At 48.5% G+C, this 27,776-nt stretch overlaps 1 protein-coding gene across 5 annotated transcripts in view; it reads left to right on the top strand.

The window, feature by feature from the left end:
- The window catches only part of GDAP1L1 (ganglioside induced differentiation associated protein 1 like 1), a 51,094-nt gene that overhangs the window by 6,194 nt on the left and 17,124 nt on the right, over positions 1-27,776 (top strand). For 2 of the 5 annotated variants that reach the window (XR_005781977.1, XM_040446994.1), the window contains exons 1-3: positions 17,779-18,076; positions 25,798-25,990; positions 27,018-27,191. Coding sequence is in view for 4 of the 5 variants with exons in the window: in XM_040446994.1 (XP_040302928.1) it covers positions 17,897-18,076; positions 25,798-25,990; positions 27,018-27,191 (547 nt within the window). In the remaining variant the exon portion in view is untranslated. Of the gene's footprint in view, positions 1-4,897; positions 5,033-17,778; positions 18,077-25,744; positions 25,991-27,017; positions 27,192-27,776 lie in introns of those variants that run through there. The other 3 variants (XM_040446995.1, XM_040446997.1, XM_040446996.1) reach the window with 3 other exon arrangements.

Genomic DNA, 27,776 nt, shown 5'->3' with positions numbered 1-27,776 from the left:
GTGCAAACACATACCATGTCTTCCCCCATCCTTTAAAAAACAAAATCACTGGGAAAAAACCCACAAAACCCAAGCCCACAAAGCCCCCTACTACTCAGATCCCCCCTAAGGCTCCTGTCCTATTCTCCCCCTTAGAACCATAGCCAGTATCCCTACTTCTTCAGTTCTCTCTCTCTCCAGCCCACTGCAGCCCAACTTCCATCCCTACTGAAACACTTCTTGCCAAGGTCATGAGTAACTTTCTTCTTGCCGAAACTAGTGTCTCTTTCTCAGTTTTTAATGTTGCTTGAGTTCTGAACATTGTCTGACACTAGTCATGACCTCCCTCTTAACTCCATTTCCCTTCTAGCTTGTGTGGCCCTGCACCCAGAGCCATGCTCTTAGCTGCTCCTCCTCTGTCCAGCTGCTGGTCCTCAAGGGCCTCGCCCTGCCATCCTTCCCATCTCACATCCTTGTCATCCTGGGATGATGCTGTGACTCTCTTGGAGAGGCTACCAGAAAGCTCACTCTGCAAAAGGGAGTGCTGAACAACCAGGCTTTCTCAGACTGGAGACCAGAGCTTCTCCAGATGCCAGGAGTTCACAGGCAGCCATTCAGAGTGATTTGGTCCCACACATTTTTCATTCTTCTGTGTCCCCCTGTACAGTAGTCGGGTTCCTCATTTGGCCCCTTAGCAGCATCACATTTTGCCTGCTGCTCCTTGGGTGCGAAACCACACAACTTCGTGTTTCATGCAGTGTCACCTTGCTCAGACTTCCATCCTCCCCCAGTCCTGGGGGGCTTCCCTTCCTTCTGGTTCATACACAGTTTTGCACAAATATGCAGTATTTTAGAGTTTTCTTCCCTCCCTCTTCTCCTTCCGTCCCCCCCCCCCCCCCCCCGCCACACACACACAGAGTATCATCTGGGCAGGAGAAGGGGGCAGCAGATGAGCTTTGTGGTTCAGATGCGTTCCCTCCCCTTTGCTGGTCTCCGCTGCCATGTGGCTGCCCTAGACTTGTCCCTAGGCATTATGGATTCTGGTGGGGCCCACCAGGATGGGGCTGGCCTGATTTCGTTTCTGAGCAAAATCATGGAAAGTGCTAGTGTTTGTAGTCATGAGGTCCTCGTGTGCCGCAGTTCTCACAACTTGTCTCCTGACCTTTCCTCGTCTGCTCTGCACGGCACTGGGACAGGTGTGCACTTCCAAGTCACTCACATGGCACACTGGTGAAGGGGAAGGGAGAACTGCTCTTGTCCACCACATCCTCTCCTGGGGCTACTTGTATAGCCTGGGTGCCAACCTGGTGCCACGACCCAGCCAGCGTGGGTCTTCTCTGAGCGGCCCATGCTTGCCCCTCGGCTGTGCTCAGAGAATGGGGCACCAGTGTCCTCCAAGGCTGTCTAGATGCTTCTAAGCCCCATGCAAGGGATCTGGCCTTAGAGAAAGGTGGACCAGAACACTTGTATCTGGTTCTTGTCCTCCTCCTCTTTCTCCTGAGCAAGCCTAGAAGGCCTTTTATGGGAACTTCTCTTTAATCTTAGTGTGTCACCTCCACACTGTAACTTCTAGAACGTCTATCCTCTCACCCTCAGTTTGTGCTCTTGATCTATAAAGAGTTTGGAAATTAAAAAACCCTTTTTCCTCCCCACAAAAGCCAGATTTTAAGACTCTTATCTCATTATGGACTCAAGAAAATGGAATTTCAGACTCAAAACCGAGCAATGGCTTCCCAAGCAGCGAAGGCCATTCACTAAATGGCTGGGGGCACTGCAGGCTTACTAGGAATCGTGAATTACCTGCAGCAGAAGTACAGGTTTTGACCTCAAGAAAAGTTCTCCTTTAGCTTGATAGATGTGCCCACTTCTTGGATAGCCAGGCACTTTGATTGCCAATCTCACCAGCACTACAGAGAACAGGTAGGGTACTTCTCCAAAGGAAAAGATGGGTTGTTGTTACCCAAAGAAAGGGATCGGGGGCAGGCGGACAGAGAATATATGTACAGGGAATCTACACAGACAGCCAGAATAAATACATATGTCATTCTGAACTAAGGAGAAGGGAGCAGGAGCCTGGGACTTCAGAAGAAAGGAATGCGTTTCCCAGAGTGATAAAAAAAAAAAAAGTAGATGTTGGTAATTAGACATTTGTCCTGCCATGCAGATGGGTCACTCAGATAAAGTTTATCTCTGCTAATAACCCATATTTTGGGAAAGATCCCCAATTTAGATTCTTTTGTATAGTTAAAAGGAGGGGCAAAAGTTTCTCTTGAGCTCACAGGGTCTCTGTTGCCTTCAGCTCACAGTAATCTTCATGTCAAAATGGCCATCTTGGGGCAACCTGCCCTTGGCCCCTGCACCCCTCACCACACTTCTGTGTCCCGTGTCCTGCTGGTTGTCTCCACATGGATGTTCCACAACGCCTAGTGAAACGAGATGTGTTCAGAATCTAACAGGTTATCTTTCCCGCTGAGCCTAGTCTTCTGGCCTTTCCTGATCCTTTCCCACTGTACTGGATCAAATTGGATCTGATTCACCACCTCCCATCCATCTGGCTCCTAAGTTATTTAATACCCTTTGTACTTTGGAAGTATTTTTAATGTATTTATATATTATTTTTTAATAAGGCGTAATTTTCACAAAAGAAAAATGTACCTCTATAGAAAATTTGGAAAATATAAAGAAGAAAATTGTATGTCCTTCAGCCCCAGCACTTGGGGACGACCACTACGAGCATTTTTGTCATGGGGCTGCAGAGTGCCTAAGAGCTGGACCAGCTCTGTTCACACTCTGGCTTCACCACCCCCACCCCTGTGTGTGGCCCTGGACATGCTGCCCAAGCCCCTGTGCTTCCATGTACTTTTCTGAAAAATGGGGATAATGATAGTACCCACTTTAGAAGGCTTGGAGAGAGTTGAGTGAATAATGGGCTAGGACACTGCCTGACTCATAGTACCTCGTAGCTGCTATTATTAATATTACTATTATTTTAAATGTATATATTTTAATTGCTGATAAACTGTATATACAGTTTAATATTCTGCTTCTTTTCATTATCTATTGTAAGCATTTTCCAGGTCACACATATTCCCCAGAAACATGACTTACATGACTGTATAATGGTCCATCACTTAAATACATTCATAATTTCCTCTGTAGTTGACCATTCCTCTATTTTTGGACCGTTGGTGTGTGTATGTTTGCTATAATAAAGAACTCTGATCTGAAAATCCTTGTTTATGTGTGTATGTACATATAAAAATGTTTGCGTTTGTGTCTGTCTCTACATCTGACCATAAGCCTGATTATTTTCTTAGAATAGGATTTTACACCTGAAGAAGGTATGGGCTGTCTAAAGTCTCCAGTAATGTGCTTAGAAGTTACATAAAGGCAAGGTTATCAACCACTCACACACTCAGGGCCCCCCTCACTACACCCCCTCCAGCATGAGATGAGCTCCTTTAAGTCTGCCCATTGTTGCTGCCATATTCTTCACAAGGCTTTGCTGCATTTCACTGGGATGGTAGGAAATGGAATTTTGCCCCATGTGCTTCTGCATACCTACTTTTTAGAATGTTAATAAATTGGGGTACCTGGGTGGCTCAGTAAGTTAAGCGTCTGACTTCGGCTCAGGTCATGATCTCGCGGTCCGTGAGTTCGAGCCCCGCGTTGGGCTCTGTGCTGACAGCTCAGAGCCTGGAGCCTGCTTCTGATTCTGTGTCCCTCTCTCACTTTGCCCCTCCCCCGCTCATGCTTTGTGTGTGTGTGTGTGTGTGTGTGTGTGTGTGTGTGTGTGTGTGTCTCATGAATAAATAAACATTAAAAATATATATACATAATGTTCATAAATTAACTGAATATTCCCATAAATCCTGGATGGACTATTAACTTGCTTACTGCCCAGTCCATTTTCCTGTGAGTAGAAAGACAATCCATGGTGCTGGCAATACTCTTCACTTGTTTCCTTGTTCCTCTGCCCTAAGATGTTTAGCATTTTGGCATCTATCCCTGGTGACAGCACAGGTCCCAGAGCCCTGTAAAAGGTTCTGTGAGAACCTGGCTCAGGTAAGGTACTGGCTTAGGTGGACTGACCCATTTTCTGAACTCTGTATGGCCTTCTCAGCACATTGCAATATATTGCAAATCATTGTACGGTGTTTCGGGTTCCAGTTTCCATTCAATGCCTTCTCCCTTGCAGTCACCCCAGCAGTGTTCATTCTAATCAACCCCATGGGAAGAGAGCTAGAGTTTTATTTTGCTAAAATAAAATCAACTGGGGGTGCCTGGGTGGCTGAGTCGGTTGTGTCCAACTTCGGTTCAGGTCACGATCTCACGGCTCATGGGTTTGAGCCCCACGTTGAGCTCTGTGCTGACAGCTCAGAGCCTGGAGTCTGCTTTGGATTCCGTGTCTCCCTCTCTCTCTGCCCCTCCCCCTCTTGCACTCTTTCTCTCAAAAATAAACATTAAAAAATAAATCAACTAATATCTTTAAGAGCTTTATATTTTACAAAATGCATTCACAAATGTGATTGCTTTGAGTCTCAAAACAATTCTGGGAGTTAGGTACATTTATCTCCGTTTTACAGATGAGGCCCAGAGAAGTGAAGCCACTAGTTGAACTGGTGAGTGACAGGGACAGATCTCAAACCCGCCTCTTCCTAAAAACTGACCTTTGCCTGCAGCAAAGGAGAACCAGAAGGAGGAAGATGCCCTTGGGGGCAGGAATATGAGCTCTGCTGGAGTGGATTGAAGGGGCCACAAGTAGGAGCACTGGGATAGGGCAGACTTGTTGGGCCCATGGTTATGAGAGCCTGTGGCCAGACCTGCGCCTGTGACTTTGGAGTCTCTGGGACTGCTCCCTGGTATGGACCCTTGGGCAAATACTGCACTCCCTGAGCTTCAGTTTCCCCATTTGCAGGATGAAAATAACTACTCCTCTGCCAACTAGAAGAATTGCTTTGATGATCTGGTGCCGTGGTGCCTATGATGCTGCTGTGGGATCTTCAAAGTGCAGGGCACGAGGAGTCCTTTAAGCCAAGTTTACTTACTCCAGGTGAGAGCAGGTGGGACTCCAATGTGGGTTCCTTTCTTTCTCTCCTTTTTTCCTTTTCGACTTCTTATTTTTACCTTTGTTATTTTATAATGTCCTTGTAAAACGATGCAAGTGATTATGAGATTAAAAAAAAACTTTTTTTTAATGTTTCACTTAATTTTTGAGATGGGCGGGGGGGGAGAGGGGCAGAAAGAGAGGGAGACACAGAAACCGAAGCAGGCTCCAGGCTTTGAGCTATCAGCACAGAGCCCAACGTGGGGCTCAAACCCACGAACCATGAGATCATGGCATGAGCCAAAATCCAACTTAACGGACTGAGCCACCCAGGTGCTCTGATTATGAGATATTTAAAGTAGAAATAGAAAACCCCAGGTACTCCTTCACCATCCCCCCCACCTAGGCCCCTCACCCCTACATCCTGCTCTGCAGAGAGATAGCCAGTTTGTGGTTTAGTGCACCTCCTTCCAGGCTTTAAAACCATATATCCATACATATTTTTATGCATATCTTTATATATATACATATATATGTATATATACGTGTATATATGTGTGTATATATATACATATATACACATACACATACACACACACACTCACTTATTCATACAATTTTGTTCTTTAAATTTAAAAAAAAATGTTCTCTACACTGTTCTGCACCTTGCTTTTTTCCCCTATAACAATTTTATCTTGAAGACCTCTATATCAGAGCTGCCTAATTCAGTTGTATGTCTGGGCATTTTGTAGATAGATAGATAGATAGATAGATAGATAGATAGATAGATAGATATTTAACCAATTTCCTACCAATGTTATTTAGATCATTGCTAATTTTTAAAATATTACCAATAGTACTGTATTAACCATTAGTGCCATTAACCATTGTTACCATGAGTGCTTGATGGACAAGTTTGTGCCCCTGTAAATATATTTTGAAGGGTTATCCTTGTGATAACACATTTTAATACCTGATAGGTATGTTAAACTGCCAGATTCCACTCCCACCAGTGGTGTTTGGGGTGTCCTTTTGTCTTCAGTGGCTCTGTTGGGGGAGAGGGTGATTTTGTACCCCTTCAGGGGACATTTGACAGGCATTGGAGACATTCTTTGTTGTCACAGCCTGGGAGGTAGTGCTGGATGCTACTGGTGTCTAGGGGACTGAGGCATCCAAGGATAAACAGGACAGCTCCTGCTGCAAAGAATTATGTCAGTAGTGCTGAGGTTAAAATACCCTGGCCTACACCTGTGCCAGTGCCGGATATTACCAGTTTTTTAAGCTGGCTATTTCTGATAGTTTGAAAAAATGATACCTTATTTTGTTTTGTACCTCTTAAAGAGAATGGAGTTATATTTACTGCTTATGTTATATATTATTTGAATTTGTTATGACGAATGTGTATTAACTTTGTAATTTTCTAGTAAAGCCACCGAAGATTTTTTAAGCAACACCCCTTTGATTATTACTATGCAATCTGTCCTTAAGATTTTGTCACGTAGGGGCACCTGGGTGGCTCAGTTGGTTAAATGTCCAACTCTTGATTTCAGTTCAGGTCATGATCTCACGGTTTGCGAATTCGAGCCCCGTGTCAGGCTCTGCGCTGATGTGCAGAGCCTGCTTGGGATTCTCTCTATCCCTCTCTCTCTGCCCCTTCCCTTCTCCCTCACGCTCTCTCTTTATCAATAAACATTAAAAAAAAAAAAAGAGTCATGTAAGTGCCTGTTTGTCTTTCCCTGAGAAGGTGTAGAAAGAATCCCTCAGTGTAGGCCTTGAGAACTTGTCAATGCTCACATCCTCTGGCCTTCAGAATTTCTCTACTGCACTTCCAAGGCACCTTCTCCCCATGAACACCCAGACCCAGGAGCCAAGTCCAAGAATTATATTAGCCCAGACATATTCTTTATCACAGACCAGGGCCCCAAAATGAAATGTATTCTGCAGCTGACTTCAGGACACCTAGAATACCCACCATGGACTCATCTGCCCAAATGCCAGGAGAAAAAAACAACGACAATAAAAAATCCTCATGCTTATTTCTCAGCTGTGAAACCGGAGATCCATTCACCCTGTGAATTGTCCAGCCTGTCACAGCTGAGCCAAGCCCGTGGTGCTTCTGCAGAGCCTGAAGCTGCTGGCATAGGTTCTGATGCAGCATGAATGCTTTCACCTTCCCTCTGCTGGGTCCCATCAAATGGAAAAGGAGTGGAGCCCAGTCCTAAGTGCTGCTCAGCATGTCAAGGACTCCTGGAGAAGTGCCTACACCTTTCACTTAGCTCAGAGAAGCCGGAGCCATCCTGGAGGAAGTGTGCATGGACAACCTCTCAATAATCCCGGATACTCCCAAGAAAGTGTCCCACATGGCAGAAATGGCACAGACTTGCCTGCAGCCTTTGAAGATCACCCAATAGCAGACTTTCAAAGTGGGAAGATCGCTCCTGGCCTAGTGCCAGGTCCAGGACTTCTGCCAGAAGTTCTGTGCCTTTGATCTGCAACCTGTTATGGTTATCCAGTAAGCAAACACATATGCGGAGGCTGCCTGGTCTGATGGCTCTCTCTACTCTGAAAGCCACACAAGTCATGTCAGTGAAATGAAGCATCCAACCTGTGAGGCCAAGACTGCCTGGGACACCCCTGCATTGCTATCTTCATGAGAGAAAACATTTAGAGGTTCAACATGGGAAGGGAGGGGAGTGATCTATGAGAAAGAACACCCATCTGCAAATCAGGGGCTGAGTTCTGCTCTTATCTCATGTACCCTGGGACAGATAACTGTTTTTCTCTAAGGGCCTCAGCTTCCTTGTTAAGTGGTTATTGGAAGCATTCACTCTGTATTTCAATGTGCAATTTTCTCATATAATATTGCCAACTAGATAAAGCTGGCTAAAATAAAGGAGAGATCTAAAATAGAGTTTAAAACCAGTCCAATATCTGCTGGTTGGTTTTTCTCATTCAAAAGTAATAGATGTTCAGAACAGAAAAAACAAAACAGAACAAAACAAAACAAAAAACCAAGATATGGCCAAGCACAAAGTAGTTCATAGAGAACATTGCCCTGGAGATCATGCTGTTGGCATCTTTCTGGGATCCTTCCAGATAAGAGGTTCTTAACTTGGATTGTTTGGATGGGCTTTGTGGGAAGAGAGCCCCTGAATGATTCAACAACCCCCTTTTGTGGTCCATTTAGGATATTTGAGTTGTTTTGCCATTACAAAGAATGCCATGCACATACAAGCTGGATGAAAAAGAATTAGCACTTAATTGAGAAAGCAAGCAGAAAAAATGGACAATGTGAACACCTGACAAAGGTGCTTTAAAGGGCACAAAAGGATGCCAAATTGTCCCACAGTGCACAGAAATGGCCAATAAGAGACAAATAGATCAATGCTCACTTTAAGCCATTTACGTTTAAGTTAACACATACTTACTGGACAGGTGCTGCTGTATCTCTGCCAGGTGCTGTGGACTCTACAGGCAGCCCAGCCACTGACCTCACAGCTTTCAAACTGGTGGAGACCGACACGGAAATTATTTCATGCAGAAACCGTCATTTGTGTTTAAGCAAACTACCTTCATGCATGATTGGCACAGTAAAACCCTGAATCATTTTGTTCCCCAAGCTCTTCCTGACCCAGCCTCCCAGCCTCTGAGGGCCTGCGTGTTTCATGTTTCAGCCTTGAGGAGAGTTCTCCTTCCAGCTCACATCCAATCCAGAGGTTCCCTCCAGGTGCCCCTGAATGGAGGCCATTCAACATTTATTTGTCCTCTTCCGAGAACAGGAAGTTTACTACCCTGGATTTGAACTCTACTCGTTTGAAACTTTTCCCTCTATTGAACTACACCCTCCCTCCCTGTAGGCTCCTCTGATTGGTCCCAGAACCTCACAAAACAAGTCTGCCTTTATCTCCAACCTGCAGGTCTAAAGAGCTTTTAGATCTTCGGGGGAGGCACCCAATCCCATGGTCTGCCCCCAAGACGGTACCCAGCATCTGTGATGTCCTTCCCTGGCAGAATAGGCCTGCAAGTCCCCTGTTGATTCATCAAACCATGCGCATGCCCAGACTAAACAAAGTATCCATGAACAGATGGTCACGGCATGGGGGCAGCAAGGCCCAGACCTTTGAGGACAGATTATGCTAGTGACACTAGAAAACTTCCTGCAGCTTCAGGAGGGTGGATGGGGACAGAGAGAAGATGAGCCAGCCCTGATTGGAGGACCTAATTGGCTGTCCTCCCAAAAAGAGCCTGTGTGCCTGGAACAGTGCCTCCCACACTAATGTGTGTGCTAATCTCCTGGGGGTTTAATTCAGCAGGTCTGGCGTAGAACCTGAGATTCTGCATTTTTTCCAAGCTCCCAGAGGTATGCTGATACTTCAGGGGATACTTTGAGAAGCAGAGCCCTAGGGCAGTGGTATCATAATACCCTGGAGGAGCTTTAAAAGTACAGAAAGTTTGGCCTACCCCAAATTGACTGATTCAGTCTTCTGGTCCATTTATTGACAAGGTCTCAACCTAGACTGCACATTAGAATCATGTGAAGAGTTTTTAAAATGTTGATTCTCAGGGTAGAGACTCACTTGTCTTTCTCTCTCTCTCTCTCCCTCTCTCTCTCTCTCTCCCTCTCTCTCTCTCTCCCCCTCTCTCTCTCTCTCTCTCTCTGTCTGTCTCTGTCTCTGTCTCTGTCTCTGTCTCTTGCTGCTTTAGTTTGAAAACCTGACCGGCCTAATTTGTTGTGGGAGCAGAGGTTCCCAGCCCTAGCTGCACATCACCTGGGAGAATAATAAAATGTCAGTGTCAGGTCACCTCCCTGCAGACCCACTGAATCAGAATTTCTAGGGGTTAGAGCCAAGAGATGAGCATTCCACAAAGCTCCCTAGATGATTCTGAGGCGAAGCCCCTGGTGTGGAGTCTGAGGGAAGAATATTCTGGGATTCCTGATACAGATACAGGTTACCACATGCTCCCCTGAACATTCAGGGACTTGAGTGTTTAACAAGTGCCATGGATGACTTTTGAAATGGCAACTTTGGGAAACACTGGGGTAGAGGAAAGATCCCTGGATCAGAGTCAGAAAGACCGTGCTCCTGGTTCGAGACTTCTCACAGGTCACAGGCTCATTTCCTCATCTGTAGAATGGAGGTGATGGTAATTGCATGGGGCAGAGATGGATAACTACCCCAGAGGTCTACATACGCAGTCTATAGGACAGTTTGTGTTGAAAACTGGCTGTCACAGGCTGTCACAGAGACTACATTTCCCAGCTCCCCTTTACATTTAGGTGAGGCGGCCACATGACTGAGTTCTGGCCAATGGAACAAGGGCATAAGTGAGGAGGGCTGCTACCCATAAAAACCTCCCACAGTGTCCTCTGCTCTCTCTCTCTCCACTGTCTGCCCATTGGATATTAAATGCCCACTGGATAGCAATGCCTGGGTGATCTTGGAAGCCACATGGGAGGGTTAACAGAACTCTCTGCCCTTCTCCTAACTTGCTGCTAATTGGACCTCATGTGAGTGAAAAATAAACTAGTGTGTAAAGTCACTGTGATTTGGCAATCTATCTCTTAGAGTAGCTAGTGATTTGTTAACTAACATACTGCCCCTAGGATTGTGGCAAAAATGATCTCCTGCAGAGGCTGCAAACTGACAATGCGAGGGCTTGATCTAACCCACAAATATGTTTTGTTATTTCTGTGCCAGGCAGTGTTTTTGTTTTTGTTTTTTTCTCAACCATTTTATTTATTTTTTTTTAAATTTTTTTCAACATTTTTTATTTATTTTTGGGACAGAGAGAGACAGAGCATGAACGGGGGAGGGGCAGAGAGAGAGGGAGACACAGAATCGGAAACAGGCTCCAGGCTCCGAGCCATCAGCCCAGAGCCTGATGCGGGGCTCGAACTCCCGGACCGCGAGATCGTGACCTGGCTGAAGTCAGACGCTTAACCGACTGCGCCACCCAGGTGCCCCTCTCAACCATTTTAAAAGGAGAGATTTCATGTGATCATCTGGATCTCCAGGTTCCTGAAAACCTGGGATAGCTGGCAGCCATGTTGCAATCCACCGTGGGAGTAATTGGCTGGAACAAGGAGCAGCTCTGCACCAGGTGGAGCATGTGCCCTCCCAGCCCGCCATGTCTCCGCCACACCCTTAGGGCATTACTGGGACCCTGGTAGCTTCCTGAGTCAGCAGGCCCTGATGTAATAGATGCAGATATTAGATGCATTCACTGTTAGGATTTTTTTTTTTAAGAAAAAAATCTGTGTATTTATTTTGAGAGAGAGGGAGAGAGAGCATGTGTGCTTGAGTGGGGGAGGGGCGGAGAGAGAATCCCAAGTAGGCTCGGCACTGTCAGCCAAGGGCCCACCTCAGGGCTTGATCCCATGAACCGTGAGATCATGACCTGAGCCAAAATCAAGAGTCGATGCTTAACCGACTGAGCCACCCAGGCGCCCCCCCCCACTGTTGGGATTTTTCACAGCACATTTCTTCAGGTGACTTCTAACTCCCAGGAAAACCATTCATCCTGCCCGAAACTTGGAAGCAAAATCTCCTGAGGGATCTTTACAGGCTGAAAGGATGTGCTCCACCCCCATCCCACCCCACCCCGCCCATAGCCAGGGCCCTTTCAGCATCTGCTATATATGGAGGCAGTGGTGTGTGGAGAAAAGGGCTCAGGTATATCTGGGGATAGATCAGACAGACCTGCATCCTGACCCCAGCTCTGCTTCATCCTAGATGGTGACTGGGGTCAGGCAGTTCGTGTTTCCTGAACCTCTGTGATCCCATCTGTCAGGTGTGGACATTAGAACTCTTCTCATAGGATTTCTGTAAAGTGTCCGGTGAAAGGACACTTAGACCATGTTAATTCCTTCTCCTTTCCCAGGCCTGGCTTGCCCCCGGGAGTGAGGGAGAAATCAAGCAGTATCTTTAGAAACAAACAAACAAAAAAAAACCCAAACCAACTTCAAATTATTTTTAAAAGATATAAATAAAGTACTTCTATTGTAGCTGTATTAGTCTGCTCGGGCTGCCACCAATTAGGGTGGCTTAAACAATAGAAGTGTACTTTCTCACAGTTCTGGAAGCTGGAGTCCAAGATCAAGGTCCCTGTAGAGTTGGATTCTACCTCTCTTCTGGCTTATAGACAGCCCCCTTCTCACCATGTCCTCACAGGGCCTTCCCTTGGTGCTTGCTTGAGGAGATTGTGATCCCTGGTGTCTCTTGCTTTTGTAAAGGATTGGGGCCCTACCCCTATGACCTCTTTTAGCCTTAATAAGCCCCTTCATCACCAAATACAGTTACATGGGGGTTTTGTGGGGGGACAATTCAGTCCATAATAGAAGGAAGACTGGAAGATCCAACAAAGAAAAAAAGAAGCACGCGTGATCTCCTGTTGCCCGTCTCCACTCACTGTGATGTAAACCACTTTTACTGACTATCCTTCTATAATTTATATACTTTAAAATTTAATTGTATGTATTTTTTGGCAACCTGCTTTTTCTTCTTTTTGTGTTTTAAATATTATAGTAAGCTAAACTAAATAGAGTTTTTAGAGTAGCTTATATAATTATAACCTGTTTTTAATTGTAACCTTTAAGTTGTAACCTTCCTCATTTGGTAGATATAAATTATTCCATGGTATGAACATACTGTAAGTTATCTAATTCCCTATTGTGTGGACACTTAGAACTCCATTTTCTATGGACTTGGATGTTAGCTCTTGACCTGGGCTAATAACTTCATTCACCTGAGCATCAATGTCCCCATCTGTGTTATCAAGATAGTAACGATACCACCTCAACTGAGATAATGACTAAAAAGTGCTTAGCACAGTGTCTGGCACATGGAAAACCCTCAAAGCTGTTACTATAATAACATACATATTATAATACCAGTGGTAGACCCAAGTGAAAAAGTTCCGTCAGGCTCTGCATCTCGCTGTGCACTGAGTTCACATTCAATGGCAACCCCTTGATGGCTGAGTCCATCCCTAGTTCTCACGGAAGAAGGGCAGAAGCAATCCCATCACTGACAAGGAACAGCTAGTGTCCAGTGTGAATTCATGCACTGGACTGTCAGTATATGTATTTCAGGGTTTTTCAGATTCCCGGCACCCAATCTGAATGTTACTTTCCTGATTCAAACTCTCCAGTGACACCCCAGTGCCCTTAGCATGATGTGATAACTCCTAAATGTGGCTTACCAGGCCTGGCATGACTACTGAGCCTCAACTGTGACCCCTGTCTCCAGCCAGATGAACAGCCACGGGTCCCTGGAACACCCCACCCTCTCTCTCACCTCTGGGCTTTGTCCCTGCTCTTCTCTCTGCCTGGAACACGCATCCCTTTCCCCATCTTCTTGTATCTGGCTAATTCCTCCTCATTCTTAAATTCTGTACTTAGACGTCCTGAGTAGATGCTGATAGTGACCTATCTGTGTCCCCTACTTTCACCATTTCTGTGCACACCAGCTGACCCCCAGGTGGCAGCACCCACATTTATGGTCTGAGGGCTTTTCGTAGACACGGGAACCCACTCTGCTGACTGCGGGGCAGGCCTGAAGTGTTGGGGAATCAACACTCCCTGCAAGGAACAGCCTTCTAACAACGGACTGGCAGGACTCGGTGCATAAATACCCTGGCTCTCTTCCTCCTCGGGAGGGGCTTTACACCAGCCTCAGAATTTCGCTGCGGGATTAAGTTCCAGGCGCCCATGGTGCTAACTTGCTTGAACATATACCTTCCAAGACTGCCTTTCTTGTCTGTGTCATCCTGCCATTGCCCTCCCAGAGTTTCCTTCTCCCAAATTAACTGGTTGTCCTTGCATTCTTGTCTCAGGATCTGCTTCGGAGAAACCCATACTGAGAGCCATGGCTCCTGAGAGCCTTTCTTGGCAAGTGGGACAAGCAGATGTCCCTCCCTGACTCTACCACAGCCCCAGTCCTTACCTTAGCACAGCACTCGTCACATTGTGGTATAATTGCCCGGGTCCCCACAGAAACACAGACAATTCACTGGCACAAGTTAAAATGGATGGGAAACATTTGAAAAGATGGTCAACTTCACTTATGACTTAATGAAACTCAAAGAAAGAATGCCAGCCGATAAATACACATAGAAGGGCAAAGTAGAAAATATTTTTACAGCCTCTCATAACTGATTCAGCCAAGGACCATCAATGGAGGAGAAACTGGATACCCATAAGGTCCTGATGAGAAGAGGCAAAATGGGCATTTAAACATGGAGAGGGGTGGTCACCACCTCAAATCCAACTTGGCGTCATTAATAGCGGGACAACAAGACATCGTGGAGCTCCTGACACAAGGCAAAATGAAGCACATGGCACCACCCATGAAGGAATGATTAAATGTTTGCCCCAAAATGCTTCACCCGAATCTAGTCTTCCCTTTAGACCCAAGTACTAGTTTATAGGAAATACAAGGGAGAGTATGACAAGTTAAAGGGCAGAACAGTGACCAATCAGACCCCCAAGTGGAACATTCTACAGGACACCTGGCCTAGTCTCTCTGTGAGTTAACACCGTGGGGGAAAAAAAATAAAAAGAAACAAGAACCATTCTCCAAAAAGAGACTTGAGAAGTAACAACAGAATTCATGGCATGGTCCTTGACTGGATCCTGGTTCAAACAAACTATGAAGATCATTCTGGTACAACTGGAGAAATATGAGTATGAACTAGATATCAGGGCCTTATTGTGAATTTTTTTTAATGTGAAAAATGTGTTGTTTATGTGAGAAAAATGACCTATGCTAGATATAAATTATGTAATACTGAAGAATTTCACCAATGAAGTATCATGATGCCTATAATTTGTTTCAAAATACTTCAAACCCTCCTCCCTTAATTAAACAAACATGGCAAGCTTTAACCAATGATTATATTCAGGTGATGGATATATGGGTGTTCATTGAGCTGTCTTGTTTGCTATGTCATATGTTTGAAAATTTTTTATAATAAAAACTCAAAAAGGAAAAGCAAATAAAAACTGTGATACACCATTTTTTACCCAGAGATTCAAAAAGAAACAAAAAAGTTTAACGGTACGCTGGGTTGGAAAAGTGCAGGGAAATGGCCCTTTTGTGGATTCTTAGTGGGGAGCGTAATATGGAATAGCCTCTTCCGAGGGAACTTTGACAGAGGCAAATTCTTTTTTTTTTAATTTTTTATTGTTTTTTTTAATGTTTATTTATTTTTGACAGAGAGAGCATGAGTGGGGAAGGGGCAGAGATAGAGGGAGACACAGAATTTGAAGAAGGCTCTAGGCTCTGAGCTGTCAGCACAGAGCCCAACATGGGACTCGAACCCAGACCGTGAGATCATGACCCGAGCTGAAGTCAGACACTTAACCAACTGAGCCACCCAGGCGCCCTAAGAGACAAATTCTTTGGTCTAGCAATTCCACTTATTGGAATTTGTCGTATAAATTATACTCAAACATGTGCACAAATCTGTATGAATAAGGATTTTTACTGCAGCATTGTTTTGTGTGTGTGTGTGGTTTTTATGTGTGTGTGTTTTGTAAGTTGGCTTTACCCCCAGCGCAGAGGCCAACTCAGGGCTTGAACTCTAGACCCTAAAGTCAGACCTGAGCTGAAACCAAGAGTCAGAGGCTTAACTGACTGAGCCACCCAGGTGTCCCTGCAACATTGTTTTTATAACAAAAGATTAGAAACAGCACATGTGGCATAGGAGTTGTTACATTTATTATGGCGCGTTCATACAATGCAGACTGTTAGTATGGGCTAGATCTGTGTTGATAGGAAACTCTTTCCAGATATATTGCTAAGTGAAATATGCAAAGAGTAGGTCAGTGTCTGTCTTATTTTTCACTGCATTTCTGGTACCACTGAAGTGACTAGCACACAATGGGTGCACAATGAATATTTGTTGAGGGGAGGAATACACATTTAAGGTGTAACTGCTGTGGCATGGACACCTGTATGCATTCAGGTTGAAGACCCAGATAGGGACTGTGGGGCATCCCAGTAGGGTGCGGGGTCATGGCTCTGGTGGTATAAGAATTCACCCAAGGCAGAACAAAAGAGATAAAAGTTTATTGAATACACTGCAAGGCAGCACTTGTGAGACAGCAAAGGGGAGACTGCTGAGAGGTGGTGGCGAGGGGCTAAAGTTATAGGGTGGAGTAAAAGAGTTATGGGGATGTATGCAATTGTCCTTTTTGGGTAATCTTAGGAACTGTGCCTGGTTGCAATTGGTCTCTTAGGCCCTATGGCTATTTCACGGTGGCTTGTTTAATGAACCTGTTTGCATCAGCTCGGTGGTCACTCTTTTTGTGACCCTTTTGCCTCGCTCTACATTCCATTGCTCTAGTCTGTTGCCTAAAAGCAGCCTCTACAGGGACCAGATTTTTCACCTTGATGGAATATCTAAGGTCTTACTTCCCTGAATTCAGACATTTGAATTTTCCCTCAAGACACACCATATCCTTCTTTGTAAAACCAAATCATGAGCAACAATATACTTGGAGGAAAAAGAAGGAATAAAAATTTCCTGAAAGGGTGACAAAGAAGTTGCCGAACCAGGGAGGCTAATGTGGCAACTGGGAGTTAATAGAAAATGTAGCTCCAAGCCTCCTGGCAGCCAAAGCAAAAAAGGGAAACCCATGGACCACAGAACTTTTGTTGTCTGGTAGAAGGAAGGACACTGATTCCTCAAGAGCCATGCTCATCAATCTGAAAGGAAGATGTGCTAAGGAGTCCTTGCTTGATAGCATCACGTGAGGGAGGGAGGGAAAATTGAGACGCCTATCTCCCTGGTGCATCTATTTGTTCAATGGTAAATAAATCAAAACAATATTTATATCAAGGGAAGCACGGGTGTATTAGGGAACTTTCTATGGAACTCCCATGAATATTAAGCATAAACTAAGTGACAGCAGGGCATTACAGGCTTTCTTGGGCTCCTGTAGTTGTGCCTCAGTCTCCTGGGTGAAGATGTGACCTTGGACCAATGACTTGACATTTCTGAGCCTCGCCTTCCTCCTCTAGTAAAAATGATTATTGTGCAGTTGAATGAGATGATGCGTACAAAGTGCTTGGGTTGATAAAAAGCTTGCTGTGCTGTTGTTTATATCATTATCGTAGTATCATGACCTTATCACTAAGAGCATATATTCTGGAGCCAGACAGGCTGGGTTCGAATCTCGGCTCCACCGCTTACTAGTTAGGGGACCTTGGGCAAGGTCACTTAGCTTCTCTGTGCCTCAGTTTCCTCTTCTGTAAAATGAGGCTCATAGGATTATTGTGAGGACTCAGTGAGTTGATGGTTGTAAAGCCTGGGCACACGGCAAGTGCTATGTAAGCGTTTGCTCTATATTTCATAGTTTGTTCCCCTCTGCCCTTAGAGATCCTTCAGGAGAAATGCTAGGAAACAAAGCTCCAAAGAGAGAAAAGCTATTTCCAGACACTGATTTATACAAGGAATGGGTCTCTATAACACCAGGTGTCCTAAGAGGTATTTGCTTCTTGGAAGACTGAGAGTCAGAATGCGTTAACAATGGTGGAGTCTTGGCAGGTGGCTGGCCAGATATGAGCTATTTGGGGGACGTGGCCCATTCTCCTGTGGCTCCTCCACCCCTTCCACGGAGCCTGACGGAGGGGACTGGTAGCTTTTCTAGCAGGGGCCAGGGGCGTCCCTAGGGGAGGAGGAGGGAAGGAGATCCCGGGATCCCCCGCACCCCTCCCCCACTTGCCCAGCGAGTAATGACATTCACGGAGAGGGGAGGGAGGGAGCGAAGCAGAGGGGCAGGCTCGGCGAGGCCATGTGATGCTGGGCGAGAGAGAGCCGCCGCCGCGGAGCCTCCTTCTTTCCTCCCTCTGATTCCGGGCTGTCATGGCGACCCCCAACAACCTGACCCCCACCAACTGCAGCTGGTGGCCCATCTCGGCGCTGGAGAGCGATGCGGCCAAGCCGGTGGAGGCCCCCGACGCGCCCGAGGCGGCCAGCCCCGCCCATTGGCCCAAGGAGAGCCTGGTTCTGTACCACTGGACCCAGTCCTTCAGCTCTCAGAAGGTAGAGCCCAAGGGAGCAGGGGAGCCGGATGCACCCAGTAGCGAGGAGGCTTGGGGGAGGGGATTCTGGAGGAGGAAGGGGTCCGAGGACCTGGTGAGAGGCTGGAGGGTGGGATGTGGGGGTTCGGGGACCCGGAGGATGGAGGATGCTGGGCCGCTCTCCAGGGAGGTGACTGGCGCTGTCTTGGGCCCCAGGAGCACCGTCCCCAATTCTGGGAACATCCATTCTGCCTCTTTCCCTCCCAGAAAGACCTGGTCTGTTGGAGGGCTGAGAAGAGAGACAAAGACAAGGGGAAGGGAATGGGCACTGCTGGGAAGGCGGCCTGTTGGAGGGGGCGGCTGCTGCGGGAAGGGAGGAGGAGCGCTTCCTGGGATCCAGCCTCCAGCCCCGGTAGCCCGGTTGTGGGCCTCCCTCCACGCTGCTGTCCTGGATACGACAGGCCCTCCAGATCACAGCTTCTGCCCAGCTGGGAGCCTTCCTCTGGCTGGGGCTTGAAGGGTCTGTCCCTGGTCCTCTCCCGCACCCCCACTTATCTTGAGCTGAGAAAGGAGTTAACCCATCTCCTGAGGCAAGCTCAGTTCGGCCCCTAAAATCTGTTTTGCTCTTAAAGACAGAGAGGGCCCCTCAGAGCCTTCGCAGACCCAGTTGAGCTGGGTCGCAGTTGGGAATCCAGCCTGATGCTGAGTTATCAGGGTTCCCGCTTCCTGGGGGCGAGGGCCAGGCACAGCGCCTGTGACAGGGGCGCCTCTAGGGGCGCAATCTCCCACCCTAGGCGGCTGTCCGTCAGTGGGGCACGAATTCAGCACCATGGCCAGGGCCCAACAACGTGTGCTGCTGGGTTCCAAGTGGCACCCATTGTCAGACCCTGGGATTCCTCTTCTCCCTGGGAGATCCTTTTGTTCCATTCACTCATTTTCCAGATAGAGAAACAGGTTCCGTAAGTAGAAAGGGCCTTGGAGCCAAAAGACTTGGGTTTGAGTCTTGGTCCAGGCTCAGTTCATCATCTGGAAAATGAGGTAACAATAATTATAATAATAGCAGCTACTTCTAATTCCCAGCCCTTCTCAGAGTTGCTGAGAGAGTTGTTGAAAAGGCAGTATAATTTCGTGTTCTAGACTGGCAGTACTCAAACTTGAGCATACATTGGAATCACTGCATGGTCCTGGTTAAAACACAGACTGCTGGGTCCCACTCCAGATGTTCTGATTCAGCAAGTCTAGAGTGGGGCTCAAGATGCTGCATATGTCCAGCCAGCTACCAGTGATGCTGATAAAGCTGGTCCACTGATCCCCCTTTGAGTAGCTCCAGTTTAGAGTATAGACTGAGGCCAGACAGTCTCCAGTGGAAGAGCCATCCTCCCCAGTAATTCATTGTAAAACTTTAGACAGGTCGCCTTGCCACTCCAAAGCCTCAGTTTTATAATCTGTAAAATGGAGCTAATGACAGTACCTTTCTCAGAGGGCTATTTTGAGGGTGAAATAAGGTGACACAAAAGAAGTGCTGATGGCAGTGCCTGGCACAGGGTGAAGTTTCTGATAATTATAGGTGTGATATCACCACAGTGCTAGGTGAAGGAGGGGTCAAGTTAACCAGGGCCACTCTGGGACTCATCCGTAAATTTTACAAATGCCTGCTGAGCACCTACTGCATGCCAGGCTCCGTGCAAGTTGCTGGGAGTTTGGAGATGTATTGGACTGACGTCCAGATTTCAGAATACCTTCCTATCCAGAACCTCAGGATCCAGACCCCAGTGATTGGGACTGGACAGGGGACAGAGGGATGGTACCTTCCATTACCATTCCCAAAGGGAGCTTCCTGCTCCTCCCCTTGCCCCCATGGAAGATTTCCTATTCAGCCTGCACTCAGGGCTCAGGTAGCCCCTTATTCAGGCATGGGACTGCTCACTGCAACCTCATTTGTGACCAGGCCAGCCTGGGAATCCTCCTGCCTCCCTGTCCATGGACTTCCCGTTGCCTAGGGGCCTGTGGTGGGTTCTAGAGACAGTGTATCCTGGTGGAAAGGGCATGGGCTCTGCAGTCAGATGGTCTTGGATTCCATTCTCATCTTGAGTGCTTACTGGCTGTTTGACCTTGGACAAGTCACTTAACCCCTCTGTGCCTCAATATCCTCATCTGGCAAAAGGGACTTTTGCATCCAACCCTGCCGAATTCCTGAGGGTTTGAGAGGACATGGACATATGTTAAGTGTCTGGCACATAGTAGGAGTTTAGCAGGTGAGTTTCCTTCCTTTCAGTCCCAAAGGGCCCTGCCTGCATTCGGGGAGCAGTTCCCCTTTGTGGAGCATCTGAGAAGCCTGTCCTTAATGGTACATGAATAGCAGAAAATAGCCTACCCCCAAGAATGGCAGTGGCTCCATGGGACATCTGGGGACTATTCCAGAGCTAGAGGGCAGTAGGACAGTGAGGGGAGCCAGAGCCCAGACTCTGGGGCCAGACAGCCCAGGGTTCAGTCTCAACTCTGCCACTGACCAACTGAGTAATTCTGGGTAGGTTGCTCAGCCTCTCATGCCTCAGGCATCACGTCTGTAAATTGAGAATAATAACAGCACCTCCGGGATAGGGCTGTTGTGAGGATTCAGCAAATGTATCCATTAAGTCACCTAGAGCAGCACCTGGCACACAGAAAGTGCCCAGTAAGCGCACTTACATTTACTAGACAGGAGAGCAAATCCTGACTGTGCCACTTCCCACTGCGTGACTGTGCACGTGTCTTCACTTCTGTAAGTCTCCACTTCCTCCTGTGTTCAAGAGGAACGGTTCCTACCTCAGAGGGCTGTGAAGACTGAGATCATGCATGGTCACACACTTCGCACAATGCCTTAAAAATGACACGCTAACAGTGAACTTTCAGGCACCATCATAAGTGATCATTTGAGGCCACAGGGTTCAAAGGGGGTTCTAAATGCAAAGTGTAGATGTTAGTTTGCTTCTGAGGCTGTTTCTGGCCCCCCAGCCACCTTCTCCTTGGCTTGGGGGTGGGGAGGGGGCAGAAGGGTGAGACTGGAAGGGGCAAGAGTCAAGACACCAGCATCCAGTGCTGGCATTCTCATTCACCAGCTTGTGGCCTCAGGTAGTTCCTGATCCCCTTTGGTCCTCAGTTTCTTCCACATGAAAATGGACTACATGTTGATACAACTTGAATTTCTCCCTCCCCAGGCGGGAAGAATTACCCTGTCTCTGTGTGTCCCCATCCCTCTGAGCATCTTTCTGTCCTCACACCAGGCAGTTTTTCAAAAACCAAGATTGCTATTTACTGGCTGTGTGACTTGGGACAACTTAGCGCTGTCTCTGTGGCTATTTCCTCTTTTATAAAATGGGCGTGATACTAGTACCTACCTCATTAGGCTTTTTGTGAGGATTAAATTAATTAATACACATAAATGTCTTAGAGTAGCGCCTGGTACAGAGAAAGCCCTTTTTGGGAGTTAGCTATATTGTTGTGATTTCCACCAAGGTGAGCCTCTGAGAGCCGTCCTTGGCTTCCTGCAACAAGCTTGGTTCAAGTTTCCCTTATTCCATCCTCTCAGGGTCTGCCCTTTTCTTGGAGGTAACTTTGGGGAGAACCTGGCCCAGCCTTCTGCCCCCAGGAGTGAGAGGCCCAGGTCAGGGTCCTGTCAGAAGACAGTCCTGACACCCAAGACTGAGCAGGTCTTCCAGAGGCCCCTCTCAGACATGGCAGGAGGAAGTGAGAATGGAGGGTGATCTCTACCTCCTACCTGGGCCTTGCCTTTCAAGCTCTTGGGCACTGGCTCCTAGCCCTGTCCACGCTGCCCTTGACAATTTGCCCCACCCCCACCCCCAGAGGCTCACAGGTGACAACTGCCGACCTCCCCATTCTTCCCAGAAGCCTGCAGTGGCTCGCCAGGTGCCTCCAGGAAAGAGCCAGAATCCTCCTCATGGCCTCAGGCTCTACCTCAGGATCCTAACCTTCCTTGGGTCACAGACCCCTTCATCAATAGAGGGGAGCCTGTGAACCTTTCTCAGAATAATGCTTTTAATGAAATAAAGTAAAATACATAACATTACCAGAAGGGAAGCCAATCGAAGTATAGCTGTTGACATCCTTTTAAAACAAATTCATTATGTAATAATATATGTTTCTGGATTAACCCATTCTATAACCTTACCTGGTGGCAGGACTGATCACTGTAGTGTTGAAGTCGTGATGAGTGTAACCGTAGCAATGTGAAGTGATGAAAGTATCTGATGCCTTGTGGTGACAATATTTCAGGCACTGCGAACACTACCATGCTTTGTCGCCTACACTCATAATTGAAGAAAATGATAACTGTCAGTATGAGATTACTGAAAGTAAACATGTGATTTCCCCATCTTAGTTCAAGGAGCCACGGAATTTATTCACGGAATCTGGGGTCTTGATTAAAATGCCCTGTGCAGGGCCTCATCCCCTCTCATCTCCCCGCCCACCCTGTTCCAGCCACACTGGCCTCCTCATTGTGTTTCAAACATGCCAGACACGCTCCTGCCTCAGGACTTTTGTGCTGACTGTTCCCTCTGCCTGGAACTCTTTTTCCTCAGATCCCTGTGTGGACCCCTCCTTCACCTTTATTAATTAAAAAAAAAAAAAAAAAAAAAAGGATAAATACACTGAAGCTCAGAGACTCTTAAGTGTCTTTTACAAAGTCATACAACAACTAAATGGTTGGGCGCAGACTCCAAGCCAGCCCATTGCAATTGCCTGGTGAGGAGGGACAGTCCCGACTCTGAAGCACCAGTGAGCTAATTCCATGCACCCGCAGAGAAGATGGTTTGCCCAGGGGTGGCTGATGTCTGGTCACACTGAGTGGTGACCACCAAGGCTGGTCCAGCCTCCAGGGTGAAGAGAGGCAGATGGCCTTGGTGACTGCATGCCCTTCCCCTGGACCTGGCTTCCTCCCACACTCCCCTCCCCCGCAGGATGGCACATGGTTCTGGCCTGCAGCTCCGCTAAAGGAGAAAGTCTCCTTGGCCGCCTGCCGGCCTGACCCTGAGGCAGCTCCAAGCAAAACTGTTACATCTCTAAAGATAGTCCCCTCCCCAGGCACTAGCCCCATCTGGCACCCTCACTAGAATTCCAGGGCAGGACCTGGGAGTGGTCCTAGGAGCAGGTGCCCTGCCAGGATGCAAGGCCAAATGTCCGGACCTGTCAAGGACAGAGGCCTGGTTTGGTTTCTGTTTCCATCCATTCAGCGGTCCCAGCTTGGCCTGGAGGCTGGATGGCTGGGCAGAGCGCGATGGTTCAGGGCCAAGGATGCCAGGATGGGCCGGAGGAAGGGAATGGGCAGTTCCGCTCCAGCCAAACTCCAGCCTTGATGGCTCTGGGGCTCCTCCTGGGCTCAGGCAGGAGAACATACACATGCACACTCACCTACACATACACACAAGGACACACACTCACACGTGCATATGCACGCTCATATCCACACTAATGCACACGCACTCACACAATGCTTTAATACTCACTCAGACACTCATCCATACGCACCCGCACTCATGAACACATGCACACACACACACACACACACACACACACACACTCACACACACACACACACACTTGCACACTCATGCAGTTGCTACTCACGTTCAGGCTCACACATGTATACACTCACACACCCAGACCCAACAGATGCCACCCCCGGTGCTCTCTCTCTGCCACAACTCCTCCGCCTCTCTTAGAATCAGCCATTCCTCCCACTGTCTCCTGTGTGGTCCGAATGTAGCGTCAGCTGGCAGCAAGGCGCTCCTCCAACGTGGAGTCCAGCCCTCATTCTACTCATGATTAAAAGGAGGCTCGGGAAGGGGCAGTGACACTCTAACATCACATAATAGCATTGCTGTGGCAGAGCCAGGGTGAGGACCTCCCAGCCCCATCTGTAGGACCTGCTTTTGGCTAATGAAGCAAATGAATCTGTGAATGAGCATTGGGGGTTCAGGGGCTAGTTACTTCTTCCTCCCCACATGGAAAGAGGTGTTCATGTTAGCTGTGAGGGTTGGGCATGAAGTACTCTAGGATACCAATCATGATGGTGAGTGTGTGTGTGTGTGTGTGTGTGTGTGTGTGTGTGTGTGTGTAATAATGATGGTAGAATCCATGTATTAACCTCCCGTGCTGGGACTTTATCCATATGATCCCATCTCAACCTCATGTCAAGCTTGAAGGAATGGATTACATTCCTCATCTCATAGAACCTAAGATTAGAGAAGTCAAGTAACTCGTCCAAGATCACACAGCAAATAAGCAGCAGAGCCAGGCTTCAAGTCTAGATCTGTCTGCTTCCAGAACCTGATCTCATGCAAGTAGCTAAGACACAATATGCCTATGGGGTGCCAGGCACTGTTCTGTAGGGATTAATGTATCTAATCCTCACAGCAGCCCTCTGCGGGAACTGCTAGTGGGCTCTCATTGGACAGATGAGGAAACTGAGGCACACAGATGTAAAGCCAAGTCACCCAGCAAGTAGGTGCCAGAGCTGGGATTTGAACTGACAGTCTGGCACCGAGTCCAAGGTCCGACTATGACACCATGCTGACCCTTCTGAGTGCTTAACTCCTGGCATCTGGGAGGGAGGCTGCGGACATCCAGTCCCAAGAGCTACCAACCAAGTGTGTGTGGGGACACTGATGCTCAAGGAGAACCACTTTTGCTAGGCTCAGGGATGCCCTCCCTTCCCCCTGCCCTGGAGCCTTTGGTAGAGTCGCTTGCCATCTTTTTGCTGGGGAATTTGGACAAAAGTCATCTTTCTGAGTCTCAGTCCACAAGCAGGGGACAGTTGGACCAGGTGATCTCTAATTATCTTCCAACTCAGAAATGTTGGGCTGGGTCAGGAGCAGGCCCCAGCCTCAAGACTCTCCATTAACTTCTACCAGCTCAAATATTCGTCTGGGACCCCCTAGAGACATAGGGAAAGACTAAGGAGGGGGCAGGCCCAGGATTCCCTGAAGGTGCCCGCAGGAGTCAGGACCCACTGTTTCCGGTTTCAGGTCTACTGCTAAATTGCTGTGTGACTTTGGGTAAGTTACTTGCCCTCTCTGGGCTTTGGTTTTCTCATCAAGAAAAACAGGGAGATAGCCTCTATTCTACCCTCTTTGGGGAAGCTGTTGTGAACAACAACCAGATGGGAAAGTGTCTGGGGGCAATAAAAGGCTCAGCTGATGTTGGCAAATTATTTTCCACCTTGCTTTGTTTCCTAAATAATTTGAGAAATATTGCTATCGATCATGTTGATGATAAGAATTCCTATGAATTTCCTGGCCAGATGTACCCCTGGAGGCCAGGCTGAGTGTCCAGTCATAATAGTGAAACCATGACTTGAGTGCCATCTATGTGCCAGACACTGGCATGGTACTATTAATACTTCCGTTTTGCAAATAAAGAAACTGAGGCTCAGGAAGTTTAACGAATCTGCCCAAACACACACAGCAGAGCCAGGAATCCTATCCCAGGTATGTCCAGCTGTGAAACCCAGTCCCATAACTATGAGGGAGCCCTGCCCCTTGGCCCCACATAGGGCTGTGTTCCTCCCACCAAGAGGCGCCAGGGCCCTGGGAGAGTCCACCTGCCCAAAGAATGAGCAGGAAGCAACAGTGCCCCCTCCTGTGTGTGACCTCTGACCTCCCTTCCCACATGCCCCACCCCACCTGGGCAGAGTGTCCCCCGTGCGTCCACCCGCCTTCCCCGCTCTGACCCTGGCGCCTGCAGGTGCGGCTGGTGATTGCCGAGAAGGGCCTGGCGTGTGAGGAGAGGGACGTGAGCCTGCCGCAGAGTGAGCACAAGGAGCCGTGGTTCATGCGGCTCAACCTGGGGGAGGAGGTGCCCGTCATTATCCACCGGGACAACATCATCAGTGACTATGACCAGATCATCGACTACGTGGAGCGGACCTTCACAGGAGGTACGGCCGCCACACCCACCAGGGGCTCAGCCACAGACCCCAGGGACCCCACAGAACCTTGGGGAGCCTGAGGAAGCTCACTGGGACTGTGGACAAGGTCCAGTCTCCCCCAAAAGGAAGAGTGGGATGGCAGACAGGGCTCAGATGCCCACCGCCCCCAGGGACCACAGGGCCACAGGTATGGCCACGATCCTTGGGATGCTACAAACCCTATCCCCAGGACTCCAGGGAAAGGGCTGGCCCAGACATGGCCCTAGGAGCAAGGGGACTACAACCTCCGTCCCCAGGAGCTCTGGAGTCAGAAGCATGGCCACAGGCCCTCCGAGCCCCCGGGCAGGAGCTGGACCCAGACCATCCTAGTCACCAGGAGGGGCTCAGGCCTTCTGGGGATGCCAGGGCACAGGCAGGGCCCAGCCCTCTGAATCCCTATAAGCGTAGTTAGGGCCATGGACTCCCCAGAAACCCCATAGACCTGGCCCCAGGTGCCCCGGAACACTGCAGATGTGAGCAGGGCCCAGACACCCTGGAACACCACAGGACCCTATGTCCTCTCCTGCCCTCCAGCCTTCTTCAGGTTCAGAAGCCCACTGCCTATAGCAGGTGCTGCAAACCACAGCTGAGAGGGGTCCAGGGCCCAGACATGCACTGTGGAGAAAGAATACGAATTAGTTGCCAACAATTAAGGATTAAGGAGAGTTCAGTTTTAAACATCCAGGTTTCTGGCTTCTCTTGAAGCCTGCCAACACTGGGCCTAGACTCCCATCGGGCAGCTCCTCAGCAGACAGCTTGGCAGGACTCCAGGGAGGTGAGGTAGGCAGGCAAGACCACTAGGATCCCCTGTCAGCTGGGGGGAAACTTTATCACAAGAGCCTGGGGAAAGGGGTGGCACCTGGGCCATGACGATTGGGGTTCCAGCACACCGGGGTTGAAGGACAGGGTGCCAGAGCCCAGTCTGTCTGAATGAGAGGGGTAGGGGGCCGGGGCAGGACCCGTTGCCCCCCAGCCCAGCCCCGGCTGTGCCCCACAGAGCACGTGGTGGCCCTGATGCCTGAGGCGGGCAGCCCACAGCACGCGAGGGTCCTGCAGTACCGGGAGCTACTGGACGCGCTGCCCATGGACGCCTACACGCACGGCTGCATCCTACACCCCGAGCTCACCACGGACTCCATGATCCCCAAGTACGCCACGGCTGAGATCCGCAGTGAGTGCCATGGGTGACCCCTCAATGGGAGTCCTTCCCCTCCTCCACATCTTCTCCCCACTGTATGTCTCTAACTCCCCCTCTTCCTCTTATCCTTCCTGGTCTCCCTCTTCCCATCCCTGCCTCTGTCTCCACCCCCTTTCTCTCTGTCTCTGTTCATCTCTCTGGCCCTCGCTCTGGGTGTCTCGTGCTCCATCCTCTGGCTCTCTCCCTTCCTCCCTCCTGCTTGCCTTCTCTCCACCACTCTCCCTGGCCGTCCATCTCATTTACCCGCTTTCAAACCAAAATGTCTCTCCCTCTCTGGCCGTCTCATTCCCCTCTCCTGCCCCTCCTCTTGTCCTGCCATCCTGTACAGAGGCTGTGGGCTGTCTGCCCTCCCAGAGGCTTGTCTTGTCCGTGGAGAGCTGGAGCACATTTGTACTGGAGGAGTCCCAGCCCCAGACACCTGGGGTCAGGGCCCAAGGAGGTCAGGACTATAGCTGGTGATCCAGGGCAATGAGTGACTTCAGGGTTGGTGTCACCAAGGAAGGCTGCCCAGATATGCAAGGCCCCTGTGAGGTCTCTTGTTTCTGATTGAAGCATCAC

This window comes from Herpailurus yagouaroundi, unplaced genomic scaffold (genome assembly GCF_014898765.1).
Source record: "Herpailurus yagouaroundi ecotype Mexico unplaced genomic scaffold, PumYag 196, whole genome shotgun sequence".
NCBI lineage: Eukaryota > Metazoa > Chordata > Mammalia > Carnivora > Felidae > Herpailurus > Herpailurus yagouaroundi.
Note: the sequence above shows the minus strand (reverse complement) of the source record. Positions and strands in the feature narration are given on the sequence as shown.